This window comes from Lissotriton vulgaris, chromosome 6, assembly GCF_964263255.1.
Source record: "Lissotriton vulgaris chromosome 6, aLisVul1.2, whole genome shotgun sequence".
Classification (NCBI taxonomy): Eukaryota; Metazoa; Chordata; class Amphibia; order Caudata; family Salamandridae; genus Lissotriton; species Lissotriton vulgaris.
Window position 1 is genome coordinate 332,839,318 of NC_141694.1, and position 23,607 is coordinate 332,862,924.

General features: G+C 42.5%; 1 protein-coding gene across 5 annotated transcripts in view; it reads left to right on the forward strand.

Annotated features, from left to right (window-relative positions):
• Positions 1-23,607, forward strand: part of KIDINS220 (kinase D interacting substrate 220) — a 942,023-nt gene that overhangs the window by 206,920 nt on the left and 711,496 nt on the right. For all 5 annotated transcript variants that reach the window (XM_086926367.1, XM_086926369.1, XM_086926371.1 and 2 more), the window contains exons 9-10: positions 9,531-9,629; positions 13,675-13,773. In XM_086926367.1, coding sequence (XP_086782493.1) covers positions 9,531-9,629; positions 13,675-13,773 — 198 coding nt within the window. The remainder of the gene's footprint in view (positions 1-9,530; positions 9,630-13,674; positions 13,774-23,607) is intronic.

Sequence of the window (23,607 nt, forward strand, 5' to 3'; positions counted from 1 at the left end):
AAAGAAGGTGGAAAACCTCACCAAGTATCCCACAAATGCTGATTTTGCCAACAGAAAGTTCAGCCTGCTCAGTGGCCTCATCAGCAATAATAACAGTACAAACACCAAAAGACTATTGCTTTATATTCTGAACCCCTCTGCCAGCAATACTTCCAAAGAAGTCCAACCCATACCATCAATCGGAATTTCAAAACAAGATCAACATGGAGAGATGGAAAGTGTGCCTATTCCTTTCTGGTTCGAAGGCAGGTAGCCGTGGCACACAATAAGATCCATTCTTTACCTCAAACTGGCAAGCAAGTGGATCAAGGAAATAAACTCCTGAATTTTGTACTACGTCAGATTATCCAAAACCAAGATATTATGAGCATTGGACTAAGACTAATATGAGAAGAGGGTCAAAAAAAATTCTGTGTTATAACCTATACTGCAACTTGACGGGGATCTACCATATTATGGGGGTCTGTGTTTTCATTTTGTTTCCCACACACATTTCAAAATAAATCATAGACAATGTAAGAAAAATCTTGTATTAGGTTGATGGATTGTATCACTCCTATAGTCCACTGAACAGTAAAGCGTATCTGTATAGCAGTGGTCCTCAACGCCAAGGGCTTGTCACAACCCTTTTCAAACGAGCTCTTCAGTGTATTCAAGCTACACGTTTAGGACTGCCCACCCAGATGCAGTTAGATTTCGGTCTGAATAGTTCTCAAAATAAGGTTGATGTTTAGAGTGATAACTTGGAATGCATACAGACGTCGGCCTAATGCTGTGATAGCCTATTTGATCCATAGTTCAGTTAGACCTTAAAATTATATATTATCTTGATTAATATGCCTTCGTCCCAGAGAGGTGTCATGAAGGATCAGTTTTTCAAATAATTTATTTCAGGTTCATGCATTTTAAATCTGCTCTACATTGCTAGGAATATCTATGGGTTGTTCAGTGGAAAACATCTGGTTTGTCTGATGTTAAGCAGAAGTCTTCTTTGATTTCTGGCATATGCAGGAATATTTCTCTATGACTGAGGAAATATAGCAGAATGAAAAATATCCTAGCTAACGTAACAGAAAGTTTCAATTCTATTAAGGATCGGAGGCGAGGATTATGCCTTCTTTCTTCACTTTTATTGTCATAGCAGCAACAAGAATCAACTTGAGACTACATTTCCCATGAACCATAGGGAAAGAGTAGTGGAAACAAAATACAAGCATTAACCAATCAGGATCGTCCAGTAGCTGTATAGCCCCTTGCTAGCGTCTATTCCTCCTCTTTCGGAGCGCGAAGACAGCCCAACCTCCTCTTCAAACGTCCTGTTTATTAGAATCTGAACATGAAACAAAACCCAGAGATGTTTTACCGGAGGTAGAAAACTGTCACCCTGCAAGGTAAGCATAATGTGAAATTACACATAGCTACATCAGTCTTAAGTCACTTTAGAACTGAATGTGAATAAGTACTTACTACTATACAGGGAGGGACCTCCTCCAGGAGCACTGGGCGGGATAATCCTCGCCTCTGAGTACTTAATAGAATTGAAACTTTCCATTACGTTAGCTTGGAAATTTTTAATTCTAGGTCAGGACTGGAGGTGAGGATTATGCTTGTTTAAAGCTTGCCCACAACCATCTGAACCATATCAAGGATAGGCTTAAAGTAAAACCTCTTAAAGGTAGAATCAGAGGACCAATCTGCCGCTTTGATGATATCCTCCAGGCGTGCACCTAAGCCAAACTCCTTGGACGCCATTGCACCTCTTGCGGAGTGTGCTCCAAAATGCCTGAACCTGATGCCTGCTTCCTGCATCTCCCATCTGCCCATGGTAGGAGAAGATAACGCCTTGAAAGGCTTACGGAGGGCGATTAGGAGTTGCCGTTCTCCCGGAGGGCGGAGCTCCTCCGTCATTTCCTCATACGCCTTGAGGCAACGAACCAGGCAGAGTTTAGGGGAATCCACAAATTCCAGGTAAGAGATAACCCTAGTGTGGCACTTTAGTACGTCTGAGTAAGGTGAAAGTAACCCCGTTGGGGGTGAACACTCTTCCCGTAACATCCATGGCACGAACATCTGAAACCCTTCTACAAGACACCAGACACAAAAGCATTGCCAGTTTCGCAGAAAGCTCTTTTCTGGAGAGGTACTGATTGGGTTGCCAGGATAGGAAAAGATTTAACCCCAGATTGACATCCCATAAAGCAGAATAACATGGCTCCGGAGGTAAGGAAAGCCGGATACCTCATAGGAGTCTGCAGACTGTGGGATGTTCCCCCACCGGGGAGCTATTGACAGGGACATGGTCTGACAAAATGGCTCACCTGAAGGTATTAATCGACCGGTAGGCCAGACCAATAGAGGCTAGATGGGCTAGGAAATTACCGACGTGAACAACGTCCGTGACCACGGGATCGACACCCCGTCGCACACACCAACAGGACCATCTGCCCCATGCGGACTTGTACCTCTTGACGGTGCTGTCCGCCCAAACCTTCGAGATGAGTACCTCAGCCTCTGGCGAAAGGCCCGCGGTTTGCCATCTTCCCCTGAAATCCTTCACACCAAGCGAGACAACGAGTTCGTCGCCACTAGAGGATGAGGCGTTCCTTCCGTATCCATCAGAAGAGTAGGAAACTGGGGGAGTAGGATTGGAAAATCCCAAGAAAGTTCCAGAAGAACTTGAAACCACACTTGAGACCTCCAAAGAAGGGTGACTAGGACCAGGTCTGCCGCTTGTCTGCGGACTTGAGCGGATAACCGCGTTATCATCTCAAAGGGAGGGAACTCATACCCCGTTCCACGCTCCAGTCCTGGAGAAAGGCGTCCGTGGCCACCGCCATGGGGTCGGGCCTCCAACTGACAAACCTCGGAAGTTAATGGTCCAGCCTGGATGCATATAGATCCATCATGAATGGACCCCAAAGGTCCTGGAGGGATGCAAAGATCTCCTGATTTAGTTTCCATAGACTGGAATCCTTGAAGTGACAGGACTGAAAATCTGCTATCACATTGTCCTGACCCGGAAGGTACTCCGCTGTCACCGAGATCTGGCTGTCTAGGCAATACTGCCAGAAGCTTGCCGCCAGATCGGAGAGGGCTTTGGACCTGGTGCCCCCCAGGTGATTTATATAACGGACTGCCGAGACATTGTCCATCTTTAAGAGTACGCAAGACTGAACTGAATCTCTCGTCCAGCACCACACAGCGAATGAACCCGCTAGGAGTTCCAAACAGTCTATATGTAATTTCTGTTCTTCCGGAGACCACAATCCTCCCGTGGAAAGACTTCTGCACCATGCACCCCAACCGAGCCTGCTGGCGTCGGATTCCATAACCAGATCCGGGGCATACCCGAAGATCGCCCTGCCGTTCCAGGCCTCCATATGTTGTAACACCATAGGATTTCCGCCTTTGCGTTGGCAGACAAATCCACTTTGTGACAATAGGGGTAACTTTCCGCAGAAAGTACGCCTTGAGGCGTTGGAGGGCCCTGTAGTGAAGAGGGCCCGGGAAGATGGCCTGAATTGAGGCCGATAGAAGACCCACCACCCGGGCCAGTTGCCGAAGGGACACCTGTTGTTTGGCCAGGACCTGCCATAACTCGTGACACATTTTTGTCACTTTCCTGGCCGGCAGACTGAGAGTGGCGGACGAGGAGTCGATGACGAACCTCAAGAATGTAATTGACTGGGTTGGAAATAACAGTGATTTCTTTTCGTTGATCACAAAACCCAGGTTCTGGAGAAGAGTCACTGCCATCCGAAGGTGCTCCGTCAGTTGACGAGGACATGAGGCCATCAGGAGGATATCGTCCAAATAGACTATCATCCTGACCCCCGAGCTCTCAGGAATTCCACAGCCGGCTTGAGAACCTTGGTGAAACACCAGGATGCTGAAGAGAGCCCGAAAAAAAGAGTTGTCAACTCGAAGACCCGTTGTTCCCAAACGAACTGGAGGAAAGGGCGATGGGGCGCAAAAATCGGGATCACCAGGTAAGCGTCCTTAAGGTCCAGGCGGACCATCCAATCGGAGAGACGAAGTAGGTCTCGCAGGAGGTGGATCCCCTCCATTTTGAAGTGGCGGTACACCAGCCACTCGTTGAACTCGCTTAAATTTATTACTGGCCTCTTGCCTCCGTCGGTCTTGTCGACCAGAAAAATATTGCTCAGGAAACCTTGAGGGTGAGTTGACGTGAGGGAGATGGCGCGTTTGTGGAGCAGCGAAGACACTTCCTTGTCCTCTAAGGCAGCACCTTGGGCCGAGAGCTGAATGGGGCGCGGCGGAACCTCTTGCACGTGGAACCCTGTGAACTCTATATGAAAACCCCTCACAGTTTGCAAAACCCAAGCATCCCGGGTGATGGCCAACCAGGCCTGGTAACAGCTTGCTAAACGCCCAACTATGCTTTGAGGGGAAGAAGGGTGAACACTCACCGGAATTAGAGGTAGATGCTCCTGTTCTGAAGCCTCTGCCTTTCCCACCGCGTCCTCATGTGGGGTAGAAATTTCCAAACTTTGATTGGTCTTGATAATTACCTGAGCCTCTCTGGGTGTTCTGATGGTTCTGGCGACCGGTCGAGCGGCCCCTGCCTCGACCAGCCCCTAGAAAAACACGAGGGAAAACTTTTTTAATGGTAGATTGGGCCCTGGCCAAAGATGTAAATGTGTTTATGAACTTGCCCAGTTCCCTTATAAAAGGCTCCCCAAAGAAGCCACCTTGAGCGACGGCGTCGGCCTCCAAATCTGCTAAATCTCCTAGTTTCGGATCAATCTTAATAAGGAGGGACCGGCGGTGCTCAGTGGAGAGGGCACAATTTGCATTGCCCAGAAAAATCACTACCCTCTGCGCCCAGCCAGACAAGGTTTCAGGGGAAATGATGGAGCCAGATGCTTTTGCTTCTTCGCCTTGTCAAGAATCTTTGTGGCCGGCCCGAGGGCGTCCAGGAGCTTATCCTGGCACGCCCTCCAGGATCTGTCAATGCCCTGTTTGGGGCCCCGTATAAATTTCTGAAGAAATGTTGACATCCTGGGGTCAATTTCCGGGGTGAGGGCAATTTTGCCTTCCAAGGAAGGTCGAGGACACTCTGCCTGAAGGCAGTTGCAGGCCTCTTTTTCCAGGGGGCGGCAGATGTGTGCTGCGACGTACGTGGCAACGTTCTCTGCCGGGGTCCAGTCCGATGAGCACGGGTGTACTATCTCATTGGGATCGAGCCTATCAGACACCGGGGGAATGGCCTGAGGGTCTTGCGAAGGTCGGGATGGGAGCCAGGGTCTAGGTGGGCTGGGCGCAGAGGGGGCTGGTAGAATCATGAAACTTGAAGGAAACACCAGACAAACCACAAACAGTCAGGGAGGAACTGAAGGGCACTTATCTGGCTGCTTAGCAGAGAAGAAAGAGGAGGAATGGACGCTAGCAAGGGGCTATACAGCTCCTGGAAGATCCTGATTGGATATTGTTGCTTGATCCTGATTGGTTAATGCATGTATTTTGTTTCGACTACTCTTTCCCTATGGTTCATGTTGAATGTAGTCTCAAGTTGTTTCTTGTTGCTGCTATGACAATAAAAGTGAAGAAAGAAGGCATAATCCTCACCTCCAGTCCTGACATAGAATGCCATTTTTGTGTAACATTATTACATAGGTGGTCCTTCACATGTGAATGCATTTGAGCCTATTTCTGTTTGAATTGTATTGTGTCCACTGCACAAGGAAATAGCTGGGTAGAAAACAGGTACCCCTTCCTCTCTGCACCTCTCAGGCTGTAGGATATTCCCTGCTATTTCAGTTCGGTTGAGGTTAGAATTGTTTGACATGTCCTAGAATCCTGGACTCAGATTTCTACACTGTACTTATTCCAAGTTGCCTTATCTTGTTCCCTCTCAGCATCAAGATTCAAATTGTAGTGTTGGACCAAGAAATCTTGTTTGGCTTGCAGAACTGTAAATATTTTGTAGTGGTTCATCCATCAGAGTATTGTAAGAGATTGACAATCTCCCTTTTGGATTCTATTTCCGGTGGCAGCGTTGAGCAACTTAACATCTGTATTAAATAACAATAGGCTGAAATTAGGCATACTGTGTTATCTTTCACCAATTGAGGTATTACTAATATTATGGCTTGTCTCACAGATTCTAGGCAGCTACTAAGGACCTGTGCCTCCTCAAATGTTTCATGGATTTTCAGAGAAATGCTGTCGCTACCTTGTGTTGTACACGAGTATGAGTTTATTTTGCACTCCTAATCACTTGAATGGGATCGGAGGGTCATGTGAGCTTGTTATTACGTAATGCTCAGATTACCAAGTTGTACAATTAATTTTTTGCTTCATCAGGTTTACTTGCATTACCTGGTTATCCAATCATCTATACTAGTCACAGACCCCCTTTGCTAATGGTGTCACATCAAATGTCCAACTCTCTATTTCAGTTTTAAAAGCGGTGATGGACTTCCACCATTTCTCATTTGGGAGCAGTCAAGCAAGCATCGTACCAGTTTTATTTGTCTCTTTATTATTTCCCTTGAGACATCTATTTGTATAGCGCATTATCTCAGCAAGGGTATTCTGGTGCTGAGCAGGTGTGTGTGCCTGTCCCTGCTGTGGCTAGGTTAGTTAATTGAAAAGCCAGGCCTTCAGTTTCTTTCGAAATTCAACAAAAGAGGAGGAGTCTCAATTGTGGTGTGGGAGGTCATTCTATGCTTACAATGTTTCTCTTATTGGTTCCTCCTGGCAATGTCAAACAGTATAAACACCTTTATTTGCTGCATGGCTGTGGAAGGTCTAGGTTATTGTGAGGCCTTTTCTTTGGGTCATGTGCAGGTAACCGGCCCTGGGCAGTGTAATCTGTGGGTGCCTCCATTTATCACTATTGCCCTCACATTGCACAATTAAGTTACTCCCTTTCTGTACTTGTCCGTGCAAGAGTAGTGAAGCGGAGTAATTAAGGCTTACTCGTTAGGATGTGCTAGGGGGTAGAAATCCAAATATAGTATGACACTGTGAATAATACTCAATAGCACTCAATAAACAAAGTGAAAACCAGTGGTATATGTTCAATAGAAATACGGTTGTTTATTTTCAGGCGGGTAAAAAGAATAGTTGAAATTAAGTTACAGAAACACAATCTAAAGTTCTTACTATGTTCGGTAGTGGAGCTACTACCTCAAAACCTTTTTTTTGTAATAGTGGTCAGATGTTAGAACATCTAGCAGCGGCCCAATGACCAATGTTGTTGGTAAGTATAGTTACTGAATCCTGAATTGAAATAGCCTTTTATAGAGCCATCACATTAGCCAGAACTTGCTTACACCATAGGGCCTCCACGTAGAGGATATTTCGCCACCGTTTTTTTTGTTTACCTTTGAACCTGTTTTAGGTCTCTGCTATTAAACCCCTTATCTGTGGTTAGCTCTATCAGTCATAGAGGGGGTAATAGACCAGGGGACAGATGTTCTAATAATCTGTTTTTAAAAAGCAGTTGCAAATTGTGTACTGGCTTTTTGTGCATCATTTCTGATTTTGCTTACTTATCTGTGTACTAGTAGGTCGGTGCACAAGATTCCATTCATAGTGGGCCACAAATCTGACCTATCGCATGAATGTTATTGAGGTAGATCGCAAATCACAACTCACACAGATTGGAGGCCATCACTCGGATGGTGGTATGCAAAATAGAACACTATGTCTCTGATCACCTTTAAAAACAATTTTTTTTATGCACCCTGTTTTTTTTTTAAAGAATGGGCTATGATCAAATTATTATTATTTTTTAAGTTTGAGATTTAAAAGTTGTCCTATTGACCTGTACCTACTCTCCAACAAAGTTGTTTTTGAACATTCTTTTCCGTTTTGTGAATGAGTTTATCACCATCTTTGGTGAATTTGTAACTTTTCATTGGTTTGCGACCAGAATTTTGGTTGCAAACCATTGATGCATCTAATACTGAATCACAGTTTAGAAGGGACGCCTTAAACATGCTTCTTCCAAATTTATGTTTGGTATTCATTTCCAAACCCATTTTACAATTTGGTAAGCCTTTACTGAATCGCAAAATGGGTTTAGTGAATACCAAAAAGCCATTCATTTTGCTGTTACAAGCCCTCTAATTTTGCGAATCACAGGGGTTACGATCACAGACTGGCTTAGTACATCTCACCCCACAACAGCTCTCAGAGCTTCTATATCTTGTAGTATCCAACCTATTTATCCACATATATGAGAAAAAGGTTACCTTGAGATCAAACCCATAGCCCATTGTTACCCACTTATATATTAACTCCAAGGCAAAAGTTACCAAAAACAATTGCCTCTTCTTTACAACCAGCCCAGAGGCAAGGTTAGATTAATTTCGTTCCAAACTTCGCATGAAGTATCCTTCCGCAACCTAAGGCGGTTGCAAACTGAATTCTGTCCTTCTTCGTGGTGTACCCAAGAAACTCACAATGAAAATGTATAGTATTGGTAGCATTATGGTTTATGCCTTTGGCAAGAACTTATTGGCCACTGAAGAAATCTTGCAAGACTCCAAAAATCAATAATGAGCATTGGTATAATCACATCTTCAACTCACTGACACACTGCCTCTCTTTAGAATTGCCTAGAGCCACAGCACCCTTTCTCTCCAATTCCCAATTTATTATGATGCAAGCCACCATCCCTGGCTCCTTTGACATCAGCCTTGCTCCCTTACTCTCCCCCAGAGGACCATACCCTGAGTCCACTGTTGCCGATACTCTACCACCACTGAACCATGTTACGGTTGGCCCTGACCCTCCTCTATTTCTGAACTTCTCTCATAACCTGGGCCTAGTTGGCATCCAATCAGTACAGATGCACACTTGACATCGAAAGCCTTTTGAGTCCTGTTGCCACATTATTGGCCTCCCTAAAGCATAATTTGGAGTTAACACAATCACCTCTCTTGATGATCTCTATCGACTGGGCTAAAAAATCATCTTGAAGAACAGAGAAGTAATGTGAGGGAGAGGGCAACTTTATTTTATACAAGTGAGCTTCCTATCACCACGTTTAGCATCACTTTCTTTCACATTTGCATTTAAAAATAAAATTGGAACTCTGCTACATTTATCTGAATTAACATCACTTTCATATACCTCCCTAGATACAACCCACCTTTCCTGGACTAACTTGCACTCTACCTGCGGATCAGAGCCAACAAAATCTTGGTCACAGGAAACTTGCATATATATGTATACACAGCCCAGATACCAATCATGACATTGGCCAGTTAAACAGCATGCAGGTCATCAGTTTCAAACAAGATGATATTTCAAACTCCCCTGATTAAAAAATTCACTGGCCGCCACCTGTAAAAGAAGATGTAATTTCTCCCTTTCGTGGCAAATCGGTAGGATAATTGTGTGCGTCACCTGGTATTGTATAAACTTAAGTACATAGCAGGGCTATTCATATAAAGGAATTAAATCAATGCTGATTATTTAAAATATTGTTTTAAGTGTGTGAACATAATTTTCTGTGATCCCTTTTGTTCATCTTTGTGGACTTTATTTTTCAGAATGGAGATACTGTGCTGATTGGAGCTGTTCGAGGTGGCCATGTTGAAATTGTGAGAGCCCTTCTTCATAAGTATGCTGACATAGACATAAGAGGACAGGTACGGTTTGAGTTTCTTTGGTGAATAGTCTGAGCTATTGTTTCCATATTAATGGACAAGATATATATATATCTGCATTTAGGCCTGATGTATCAAGGAGCAGAAACTTGCTGGATTTCAACCAAACTTGGCAGAGGGACAAGATTGAAATAATTGACTTCGTACATTTTGAAAAAAGGATAAGAGTTGTTAGTTATCATCCACCTCCAGGGCTTTTATGTTATCGTATCTTTGCTCTAATTCATAAACAATAAAATTGTTATGTAATTTACAATCAATGCGTTGCTTAAACATTTGATAAACTTTGAGCTTAAGTTATTTGTTAGCATGATGAACTGACAGGGTGCCAACATACACTACTGACAATTTCTCTAAATTTGGTATACGCCACAGGCTTTACACCATTATCAGGCAACTGAAAACACAAGGTTCTGCATTTACAGCTTTTTCCACATAATTTTAAACTTTCTGCATTTGCCGAATTTTCCACTATGTGCTGCATAATTTGTAGAGGTCATCACATTTTTTTATTTCTCGCTCACACAGATCAAACGTTACTAAAACAAACCTTGCTGCACTACACATTATACATTGCAGTGGCAGACTCTTTGCAAGGATTAATGGGCAATCTTTCAGTTACTGAATGCTGTATTCAGGTATAAAACTGGTTCTATTAAGGTGAAACTTTTAACCAGACCATATTAATATCATCAGTCCATGTACTGGGGAATACCTTTTATCTGCAGAATGACAAAATCACGCAGCAGTTCAATATTATTATTCAAAAGAGGTGAAAGTAACACTTGCTTCTTTGTCATGAAATTGCTTTGCATCATTATTTGAGCACATTCTTGTTACACCACAAACTCTATTTTCAAAGCGGCAGCTATTTCAAGTTGGTACTCAAAGAGTTAAGAACATTCTCAAACATTTTACTTTTCTTTCAAAGGTCTGTTGTCTTGAGTCTTACAGTGCCTGCTAGCAAGACACTTCTATTATATATATCTAAAGTAAAGTACTGTTCTTAATCGAAAGAGGTGATGCTAGAAGCCCACAGAGTAAAATCAAAACTGAATACCATGCCTAAAGTATATTTATACCATCCAGAATGATATATAAGAATACTTTTCGTCACCTGAAGTGTGCAAATGCAAGCATATTTATCCGACATAAAAGGATGTATACTTAGCACAAACGATGTTACATGGGGCAGTAGAAAGTATAAAACAATTGTGTTCCTTGCTTCCCTAAAAGAAAAAAATAATTATTTTTTGGTGATTCAAATTTTCGGTAGGATCTGATAAATTTGCCTTCACTTATTTCTTCAAAAATGTTTGTGTTTTGCAAAGAGTTTGAAACCCATTGTGTGTTAAAATGGCAAAATAGTGAGTTAATTCTATGACAGTATGTGTAAAATAGGATTTCTGTGTAAATGGTTTGGGAATGTGTATGTTAGACTGTCATCAAAGAGTAGTTGTGAGATGGGAGTGTTTTCAACATAAATCTTTTGGTTTAGATTCACATCACCAGAAATGCAGCTGGTTGACTAACACAGAACATGTGAGCTATCATTGTCAGATTGATTGACTCCCAACAAGAGTTTAAAACATGCTGATTTCCATACCAAGCATGTTACCTTCTCCCACGTGCCACACTTGTCTCTTTCAGGAAGTAGACTCCTTCTATTAAGCAAATCTGATTTTACCTCTAATTTCCGCTGACCATTCATTCACTGCCAATCATGGCTGGAAAATACATATTCCAATCATTCTCTATTCCCAAGGAGTCTATTGATTGATTCGCGATGACCTTTTTAACAGCTCTCCAAAAGAGTTATACTGAGAACTGAAAATTACTTTTTGATCACAGTCTAATTCTCACATCCCCAAAACATTTACCCAGATATCCTGTAAATTAATTATCATATTAGAATAGCCCACGCACTCCCACTTCAGTTTTGATCCCTCACCCTTAGATCATGCCCTTATATATTTATTTATTTATTGACAAATCCTTTTCCTTACCCCTTACCTAATAATACATTTTTCATAGCGAAGTGAAAAGTAGGCCCAGAACACATCTTTGCATACCATGACCAAATCTGCAATGATCTTGCTTGATCAAACATTTTTTTGAATAATATAGTGGCACTCTGAACTCTACTTTTGATGCTCATTACTCATTGGCACTGTCATTTCAGGTGACACATATCCTCAGTCCCAAATATCACTTGTTATCCACTCTCAAATGGAGAAAACCACACATACCTAAACAACCGAGTAAACTTGCACAAAACATCCTCACTCCTGCCCTTGATGATGCTATATCCCATGTATCCAAAATCTAATCATGCCATTTTATTTGCCCCTTAATCTTCTAACTGGCGCTATCAACTTCTCATCCCATGTCTGACCACCACTAGTGTATCTGATTTCTAATCTAATGACTTTGCCACATTCTTCTACACTAATGATCTCACCGATAATTTGTTTCTCCCTTTTTTCCTTTATTGCAAAAATCATTCAAAATCATTTTGCTCCATAAAGATTTACAAAAGCACCAAAAAGGATGCATATGGATTTACCTTTTGTTGTTGTTGTTGTAGAAAACAGTTTCTGTGATTTGGCCACTCTTGTTTAAAGTTCTAGTCGCCAGAGTAGTGCTCCCCATCATATGGGTCTAATGTACCTATTTGGTCACAGCAGCTCCAAGCAAGGAGAATGTTGTGTTAAGTGTGGGAGACGGACAGGGTATTCTAATGTGCTTGGTCCATTGTTGCTATGTGTAGTGATAAAATACTACTATCTCAATTGGCGGTATGGACACTTTGGGTCTGCTGAGTCATAGTGCTCTACTTACTATGCCTCCCTTTGGGTATAGTTTTCCTCCTTAATTCTGATATCAAGCAGTCATGTGCAATGGCATAGTAGTTCTTAGTACAAACTGGTGTTGTTTTTGCGCTTTGGTACTTCTTGCACTAGCTGCAGATTTTCTGTGCGCACCGCTGTGTATACTGCTGGTATAATAAACAGTGAACGCTTAGTACATGTGTTCTGAAATAGTAGAACTTTTAAATGCAGCTCATGTAGTTTGCAGTGGAATTTTCCAAGTAGTAGTACAGTCCTACTTCTTCACTGTTTGTAGAAATACTCTGGTCACGATTGAATAGTTTAGAAGGCAAGTTTCTTGCAGGATTGTGCCTGCTACCATTCACTCACATTCTGTCTCTAAGTCCCGACAGATGTACAATTCTATCACTAATGACTTAAAGCAATAGGATTCAGTCAATAATATCCTATAACAATTCACTTCATGTATTTTCTAAGCCCCTTCCTTAAGTAACATTCTTATATAGCCACTACAGAAAAAAAGAAGTTGCCTACATTTCATTTTGTTACTAAGCCATGATTTGCCATGTGGTTTATGGTGCTGGGTTTACTCTTTCAGTGCTATCTTCTTTAGCTGGTAGATCACTGCTATCTTGTAAGCAGCTTTGGGCACATATTTTATTCATTTAAAATGTAGAAACTTACTAAAATAATTAATAAACTGGTTCTTAATCCAAGGCAGTCATAAGATGCAAGGCAGTTTTAAGATACGCGTTTCAACAATGGCAGATTTACTGATGACTTTAATAACTTAGTAGGTATTCAATGATTTACAGAAATTTCAATTAAATAATTTCATTAATGCGTTAATTCAAGTATTTAACATATAAAAGAAAACTAAAAACTTTAGATCAGAATCAAGAAAGGATAAAGTAGGCTGATTGAAGCAGATGTACACATGCAGGTGAGTAATTGTCGATAGATATGACTATGATTTGTTGTGTTATCATGCCCATCTGAATGTCAAAATATATAATTGTCAGAGTTGACACTATGTAGTTCTAATTGTATATCCTAATTGTTTGAAATAGTGATCTTTCTGGCTTGCTTTTCTTAATAATGTCTAATCTACCACATTAGGAAATTATATTTGTTTTTTCATGTTGCATGGCAAATTACTTTTATCATAAATACTTATCCTTTTTATACATTTCCAGGATAACAAAACAGCCCTATACTGGGCTGTTGAGAAAGGAAATGCTACCATGGTGCGGGACATCTTACAGTGTAATCCTGAAACTGAGACGTGTACAAAGGTAATACGAGAACAAAAATACTGCGATCTATTTTTTTTTTTGTAGCTAGTAGAACACATTTGATTCATAGTGTTTTGCGGTAGTTCCAGTCACCTTACGCTAGCCTGTTTTTACAATTTTCCAAATACCTAAATTGACTACTTATGTATTACATTATGTTTGCTTTAACAGTTTTTTACCAGTATGGCAATTTGTGAGTAGACACACTTTAGTGCCTGCATGCAAATGCTTTATCAGGGTTCCTTTATGAAATGTAAACAGATGTATTTTTTTTTCTTTCTAGACTTTCCAGCTTTTTTATTTTTTATATTTAAGTATTGGGGCTTTTTCTGCAGAACTTATATAAGCTGATCTAAAAGGCAGTTTCCCCATATTTCTAACCCTGTGATAAAGGCTTCTGATATGTATTTGTATCTGGCTAAACAGCCCTCTCTTTGTCCTGATTTGTGCAGTTTACAAAACTATCTTGAAACCTTTTCTGGTCCCATGAATTATTTGGGTTGCTGATCTATTGTTCTTCTTATATTACCCTTAAATGCATCCAAGAAAATGGCAATTTTTGCCTTATGTAAGTTTAGTTAAAAATCCTTTATAAATGTATTCATGTCAGTCAATCACTCGTTTCACAGCTGCTTATTCATTTTCAGTGAGATCTCCTAATCCGGGTCATGGTTATCAGAAACATAAGCTCTATTGCAGAATGATCTCAGAACCTGTTTGGAATTGAAAATTGTGCTGACATTAATGCTGAGGGGTTAAGATCGAAGATCCATGGTTCTTTTGATTTTTGCCATGTGCCAGTTATTGAGACCATTAGCATTAAGTGACAATATTGTAAGATTCACATTACTGATCTACAGGTTGATAAGCAGGAAAGTTTGCTAAAACAGTATGAACATTTGTTTTTGAGATCATCAATGACTTTAGAATCATACATTACATTAAGCATCCGTTTCTTTGAGATTTTAGCAATTTTAGATCAGTGCAAACACTTACCAGTGTAGCCTTTACCATGCTCTCCCTGTTGATTTCCTTTTTTCTACCTCCTAGCATTCCATCCCTTGATTAAACACCTAGCCACAGTTCTGTGGAATCTCTTGCCTATGTGAGCTATAGAGCTTCCTTCTAATCCTATGTCGTTCCATATCATGCACCTTTCTTTCCCTTGACGGCTGTTTTCTTCTGACAGCAATAAAGCAACTTATCTAACTAAATACAGGAGCCTTTTTATTTGAAATACTATGGGCCTGATTGCAAGTGGATTGTTGTTTTCCGACCCCTGCATAAACCACTGTTTGCACAGGGGTCGGAATTAAGAGTTTGGTAATATTTGACGCTTCCGATAATTATCGGATGTGTTAAATACTAAACCTTTGTTACATTTTGGGAGGTCAACCTGCTCAAAATCAACAGTAGAAAAGAGTACAGTATTTACCCTATCATGCAGATTTTGGTGTGATAAATACCATATCCCTTGGTATCTGTATTTATCTGGTGTGATAAACAGCAACTTTACTCATGAATGATCAAGGCCTATATAATTTGTCGATTATCATTCCTAATTTGTATTGCTTCATGTACTTTTGAAATAACTGTCATGCTGCGATTTATCATGAGTAGCAGATTGCCGGTTGGAACATCGTAGCCTGGATACCTGATTTTGGAAATCTAGGAATTAGCTGCTTCAACTCATATATCCTCTGACTGGTTTCAGGAAACATAGCAGAGAAAACTTGCAAATTAAACTCATTCTGATCGTTAAAGGATTTCCTCTGAATAGCTTGCTGGAGAACCTTTCATTTAATTCTGTAGTCAGCAAAATTCACCAGAATAGTCTGTGGGCAGGAGGTGGGTCTTATGATTGTTGATGATACACAATGGGCTCTGAGGTTGGTTAAATCTTCCTAAACATCCAGAAAGATTCAGGCTTTAACCATTCCCTAGACCTGATCTTCTATGGAAGTGCATGGTTTATGATTTTATGGGATGCTGGTAATTCTAAGGTTTGTTCTTCTGGCCCTATCCACAAGATCTTCATATTTGTCGTTAACCCATGTGATTGCTGTGGAAACTTAGTGATTTTATTTATAACACTTTACTGTTGATCATCTGAATTAGTCTTAAGTCTCAATTCTGTTTTCAACTTGAGATAGCTTATCATCCGCCTGTTTTGTTTTCTGGTTCAACAAAGCTGTGATCTCTACTTGTGGTACCTTTATATCCCTTAATACTAAACTCGGCAACTATAGTATAAATAACAGAGTCTTGATCCTCTAGATAAACATTTGAAAATGGCTTGGGAAACTGTGCCTCATCGTGTAGAGATTCAGCAGATTTATTTATATATTGACCCACAGAATCTTCCATATGGGATGCAATGGTAGAGTTTTGTGATGCTTTTTCTTCAGGATTTAAAATATATGCCATGGAGATGTCAGTAGCTGAGGAAGGTGGTGAAACTGGAACATATACAGAGGTGGAATTCAAATTGGAGAGAGACAAAATCTACATGAGAGCTTATCAAAAAGGTATCAACAGATCCGAAAACTATTTTCTGCTTTAAATGAGTTAATCTTTATCCACCTCTTTTGGTGAGCTCTTCACAATCTATAGAGAAATCTCCTCTCAAATTACCCTGCAAACATAACTTTTCCGTTGTCCGAGCTTTGCAATGGCGTTAGCACATTCTTGGAATTGAAAATAGCAAAAATGCATGACAAAATATCATGCTGTCCTAAAACAGTCAACTTCCCTGACATTTATCCACCTTATATTATTAATGAACACTGCAGTTTCAAACACACAAACCTCAACTAAGTGCTGAAAGTTATAGCAATGGAGGGCACACACTAGCCACTGACGAAGATTGCTGCCTGAGGCTATAGTTCTATTGCACCGAGAAGCCTCGGGGAGAAAGGTGTAGACAGTCTGTGGTTTTCATCCACTGTGATTCCTGAAAAATGAGTCTGTCAGTGTAAGGAATGATCAGAGCCGTTCAGGGGCACTGTGTATGCTGCCAGCATGTAGTTTCCTAACATTGTCGTGGGCGGCCTGGCCTTCGTCCCGAGGTGATGCCAACCATCGGACAACACAGATTACAGAGTACTCTCAAGCCTTGCAAACCTTGATGCAGCAGTTACAGATAAGGTGGTGGAGGAGCTGGGGACACCAACATTTTTATTTTCATGAATGGTGAAATGTGATTCGCCTCTTTGAGTTTTAGGCATTTAATGCAGGGGAATAAGGGATGGGTGGTGGGCAGATTCCGTCCACATAGAGTGAATCAGTACCTTGGACAGCTGCTACACTCTTCATCTACACAGGTGATTTTGAAGGCCTGTCAGTGGCGCAATATGACTTTTAGCCTGAGTTTAACACCTTCACTGCAGCGGCTATTCCGCCGCAGCGCTAACGGTTGCGGGAGGGCGCGCGGCTCACCTGCGCGGGTGACAGAACCGTTCCGTCACGGCTCGCGGGTGAGCTGTGCTTGTGATGGAACGGTTCCGTCACGGCCCGCCCGCTTAATGAAACGCGCCGCGCAGGTGCGAAATCAGCGCCGCCTGCGCGGCGAGCGGGCCGTGACGGAACTGTTCCATCATGAGCACAGCCCACCCGAGGGGCGTGACGGAACGGTTTCATCAATAGCGCCGAAAGGGTTAAGAAATAAAATAAAACAGCACAGCTAAAAAGAAGCCTAAATTATACATTATGCTACAAGACTATTGAAGAGTCAGAGTGATTGAGGTTTACATAACAAGACCTCCTCAGGGCATTAACATGATAACAGAAGTAGCAGCAAGCTGTCAACACCAAAGACTGAAAAGGGTGATTAAAATATGTTATTCCACATCCTCAAACAACTAAACTAGTTAGCGTAACTAGAATCAATTACTTCCACAATCCTAGGCAACTGCTCGCTCGTAGTGTTCACCAGCACATGATCCATTCCTTTCCAGATGGCCCGAAGTATTGTCAAGAAACCCTGATATCCAGGTCCATTGCTGGTTTGTGCTCTTTCAGGCACAGGTGGGCTCCGCCAAAGAGGTCTGCACTCAATTGATGCCCCCCTGCGAGGAGAGGAGATACAGACTGTTCACATCTAGTTATAGTCCGTTGTCAAGAATCAACTGCTCGCCGGCCAAGGATGGCATCCGGAATTTCAGCGTGGCAGATGCTAATCACAAAGGTGGCCCCTCAGATTAAATCTTCGCCCCCTCCGCAAGGATCTTTGGAGGCCACACTGGACCTGATCCTCAAAGAGACAACTTCGTAGAGTCGCGGACTGGAGATGATGGATACGAAAATGCTGACCTTGCCATTGAGACAAAGTCAATTTGTGCTGAGATCTTGGGTTTCCATGGCAAGGTGGAGAAGTTAGATTACCGCCTGTACACTCTTGAATCCAGGGTCGAGCTCATGACATTGCACGACAATGTTGTGGACCTTAAAAAACAAAGTCGTAGGGATAATTTAAAATTGTTTGGGATGCATAAAAAAGCAGAAGCTTTCTTTATGACTTTTTGTCAACCCTTCTAGGGATTGACTTTTCATCACCGCTTGAGATACAAAGAGTGCATAGAGTAAGACCGCTGCGAGCATTGACCTCCTCTGGACCAAGACCTAATATTGCCTGCTTTCTCTGGCACGAGCAGGCCCGTCAGACCCTTACAGCAGCAAGAGCTCATGGACCCTATGATTTTGATGGCCACAAGATACAGGTGGCGGCAGACTTTTCTAAGGAAACGAGTGATTAGAGTAAGACTTTTCTCTCCTTGCGACCACTCCTTCACAGATGGGATATTAAATTTGGCCTCTTCAAACCGGCATGCATGTGGATTACAATGGACGGATAGTCGAGGAACTTCTTTGATCCAGTGGAATTGCAGACCTTTTTAAATGGACTACATGAAGGTGCCATGGACACTTCACAATGCCCTCCTGAACTCCCTGCCGTGGAGAGGGACCCTCTTGTCGAGAGGAACTCTGAAACACATGTAGGGGAACCCTAACATCTCTTGTCCAGAGGTTCTCTGAAACACATGGTCCAGAGGATCTCTGAAACACATGGAAGGGAGCCCCAACATCAAGAAAAAAATCATCCAATACAGCTTGACAAAGAGAAGATATTAAAGACGGTGGAGGAACACACGCAGGGCAGAGGGCAAGTCAAGTCCGGTTCAGCACTTAGGCCGAATCAGTCTATTAGACGTAATACTGGTCCTTCAGAACTTCCCCAGCCTGCAGACTGAATATTGTAGACTGCAAGTTTGTCACTGGTGGGATCACCTCTCTCCTTGTCTGTCTTTGATTCAATGTTTATTTTAGGTCATTATTAAATGTTTGATATCATGTTCTACCTGTTGGTGGTCTGACAAAAAACATTAATTCAGTTCCCGTTTGCCTCTAATCCCATTGAATAACACGCAATAACATGCAAGGTGAGCCTCCATTCGGTTGCACTTTCCACGGATTAGAATACGAAAAACAACGCAGACCTGTCTCCTCCACCTTTAACCCTCAAATGTGCACTCTATTGAGTAATGCTTTCCATGGTTCAATGTATCACCTAATGCAGAGACACAGTATGTCCTGTTTCCCATCAGTTGTACTTCCACTCATCTCGTAGACCTAAAGCTTTGCTTCCATTGTCTTCCATGTCATTACTTACCTACTGTCTGATTTTTGTCATTACCAACTTCCCAGGAGGGTCTATCCTTGTATCACCCCAGTTTTCTTCTAAATCACTGACCCTGGGGCCTTCCAGATGCAACGGCCCTTCAGGTGTAGATCGGCTGAGTACAGTCAATAGGACGCAGCAGGTATACTGATTTGTATAATTGATTGTAGTGTATTTATGTGTGTGTTGTTCTTTTCTTTCACCTCCCTAATTCTTTCTTCCCTCCTTCTCCTTCATCTCTTCTGTTATCAGTTAAACCACCTTTTCCTTTCCTTAATTTTGCACATTTTCTTTATTGCTTAACCTTCCCCTCCTTCCCCTTGTCTTTTCTGGTCTACCCTTTCAACAACAACCCGTAGACTGTCAACAGAATCTGACTAACATTCTTGTGCACTTACTATCCTCTAACTCTCCTATTGAATCTTGTGATCTCCATAACCATGAACACGTCCTTGTACATTCTTTCCTGGAAAGTCAATAGTCTTGCACATTACATCAAGTGTAAACGAGTGCTCTCCTATCTGAACTCTAAACCACCCGACATTGCTCTTCTCCAGGAGACACACCTTACCAAGAAAGAAGCGGAGAAGCTTCAGCTGTATTGGGTGGGCAAGGAGATACACAGTTGTTGTCCTCTGAGAGCAGCAGTTGAATTATCCATCCCACAGAAACGTAGTGTATCCATCCTGATTCCTAAAACATTATCACACATTGTGCTTAAGACTTTAATCGATCCGGAGTGTCTCTATGTATTCGCCAAATTAAAGATAAATCATAAGGTTCCTTGCATTGGCTCAGTGTATGCGCCCATGGGTTCGAAGCATGCCTACCTTCTTCAACTCACACGAGTATTGATGAACACAGATACAGTCAACATCCTGATAGGCAGGGATCGTAATCTGTCCCAGAATGCAGTCTTAGTCTGCACTGGTCCAATTGATGTATCTAATAATATGGACAGTGCCCCCTAGAAGATCATGTGGCTGATTATGGCCTCCGCGATGTTTTTCCCCGGTCCCTGGTATGCAATCCCTTTTTGGATTTGTTCCTGATGAACCTTCCTGTTCTCTGCAAGACCTCAGTATTGGAGGGCATACTTTTGGACCACTCGCCGATTATCCTGGAGGCTGATCTGTGTCTTTCGAGGACAATACGCAAGCCCTGGTGTCTCATCTTATTGTGATACAATGACCCAGTAGATAAGACACAGCTTAAAGCTAGCAGTGGGCCTTCTTGCATGGTGGTTGGATGCAGAAAAGACCTTTGACAGGATAGAATGGGTCTATTTCCTTGCCACGCTCTGAAAATGTGGCCTTGGTGAGGCCTTAATCTCCAGAGCGAGATGGCTCTATGATTTCCCCTTGGCAGAGGTCAATTGTGATGGCTTTCTTTCTGGCACCTTCCTGGTATGTAGGGGTACCCGTCAAGGTTGCCCACTCTCCCCTCCGTTATTTCTTCTTGCAGTGGAACCTTTAGCAGCGTCCATGCGCCAAATGTATCGGATAAGGGTCATTTCAACGCCCAGAGGTCCCTCAACATTGTATCTATATGCAGATTACATTTTTATTTTATCTTGTCGACTTTACCCTCCGCCATCCCCGCGGTGTTGGAGACTATTGATGCCGTTTGTAGCAATATCCGGCTACAAAGTGAACTGGGGAAAGAGCAAGGCCTTACCGTTGTTGCAGATCACCACCTGCACCGCCATAGGCGATTACCCATTCCAGTGGAAGAATTCCCGCCTTCGACATCTGAGCATTCTAGTAAATAGGGCCCTGGAAAGCATGTTGGCAGATAACCTGAACCCATTAATGGAGCATATGCGACTGTACTTCCCGAAGTGATCCCACCTGAAATTGTTACCCTTCCCTGAATAATGTGTATGTTAAGCATGCTTTCCCAATTATTACTCCTCTCAAACCTCCGTCAGGTAGATAATACCATTAAGGCCTTCATCTGGGGCTCAATGAGTCCTCGTCTGGTAATTCAGAAGCTTATTGCCCATAGATCAGCAAGGAGTTAGGCCTGCCATCTGTGAACTATTACTGTTTAGCCTTATATGTGGCACAAATGGCATACTTGCATCCCAAGGTCCAAGACCATCCGATGTTGGGTTATTATTCAATGGAGACTTCAGGAGGCATTATTTGATTAGAGGCCCTCTATCTTACTGGCCTTGCTGCCTTTACCAATCCCATGCTGAAAGCCATGTACTCTGACTGGATGCGGGCCCACAAGTTTTTTTCGGTAGGCGCGCATCTTCATGACAAAGCTCCTATCTGGAATAATGCAGGCATTCACGTAGGAAGAACCATGTTTGACTGGGGCCCTTGGTTCAGAGCTGGCATTATGAGTCTTATGCTCTTGATCTCTGCTGGTGAACTCAAGTACCTTGGATTGCTACGGGGCGAATTTGAATTGTCGCATACTCAACAATGCCGATATATACAATTACATCAGTCTGCTTATAAAATTGGGTCCTCAGCCCTTGAACATTCCCTGTTCCCTGGTGCTTTCTTACCTCAACACGGGGTCAGTTTAAAGGCGTGATGTGTGAATTATATAACCACTTGATTCGTCATTTTTACTATCAGCCACAATTGCCTAGCTCAGGACGACCTGGCTTTCCTCGTCTGCAGGTGGAATATGATGAGGAAGAATGGATAAAGCTTTTGGAGGCCCTAGAATGAGAAGTCCGTGAGGCAAGGATGAAACTCAGGCTTTTTAAGATCCATCAGGGCTGGGACTGGATTGTGGCGCGACTCCAGGCTGCAGAGTTTCTCCCTCATTCTGCCTGTTGGCGATGTGATCATTCACCCTGCGATATTGTCCATATTTTGCTGGATTGTCCCACCTACACACCTTCTGGACGGCAGGAGAGTCTATGCTCCTGGAATCTTTGGATTTGCTCTTGGCACTTTCAGAACCCTAATTCTCCTCTGTGACGTATTGGGCATTCCCGAATTGATCTGCCTTGCTAGTCTGTTATCTTTAATTACTGCCTTACAACTTCCAAAACATGTAGTTTGTGATATTTTTGCTCTCCATATTTGCTGTCACATGAGGAATGGCTTGCCGAGATGTACAAGACCACATCATATTAAAAGATCATTTATAATTTAACAGACAAAGCAGATATTTTTCTGCTTATATGGTCCCCCTTTTTGCAAGATTCCCCCCAACCCCCGTCCCCCATAGTTCGCTTAGACTCTTGCTTCTTCTTCTTTCTTATTTTTCAATAGTTTTTATTGGCATTTTTTAAATGACAGAACCAAGGGGGGCAACATGCTTCCCAACATCTCAAACAAAGGGAGATAGGGAAGTGAGTGAGGAAAAACACGAAAAAGAAGGAATGGGGATGGGAGGCATAGTTCTGGAACATTATATTGTAAAAATCACAAGTTATGACATTTACATTTGGGCCCATCTTGGAGTACACTTTAGTGTGCTTGAACACATTTTTCTAAGGGGCATTCACTGCACAATATTTCACTTTGTAGGTGACAAACAGGAAGGCAAAGCCTAAGGGCTCACTCCATTCATGTTAGAATATTGGAGGGGTGCGGCAACTGGGAGAAGGGCCTTGGGGGTAACTGGTGTACTATTCGGACCAGTGGGAGGGTTCAATTTTGGGCGAGGATCGCCCCATCTCGGACAGGGGAGAGGTGGTTCTGCATCTAAGATATGTTAGCAGTGGCTCCCAGATGTCCTTCTGGCGGGATCGAGTTGGCATTAGTTCCTAGTATGGGGACAGCCGTTCCTGGCAATAAAGTGCAAAGTGTAGCCATGTCTCTAGTCTAGGCACAGGCCATTTGCCACAGTGTATGGTAACACGTTTCTTAGCTAGCAGCAAAAGCATAGTGGTGAGGTGTTTTAAGACTTGGGGTACATCATTGACATAGCCTAGTAGGCCTATGAGAGTGCTCCGTGGAAGCAGCAGGTTAATTATTTGATGCAGACGAGAACTGCGACACCTGCGAGCATTCCCAGGCAAGATGTAGAAATGAAGCCTGGGGTGAAGAGCAGCGCAGGTACCTCGCCTCCTCCTGCAATTCTTGCGCATCAGCTGCATCGGGGTACAGTGAAAGTGATGTAAAAATGTAAAATAGATTAAACACAATCTATAGTTGGGGTACAGTGCCGGAATTTGCTCGAAA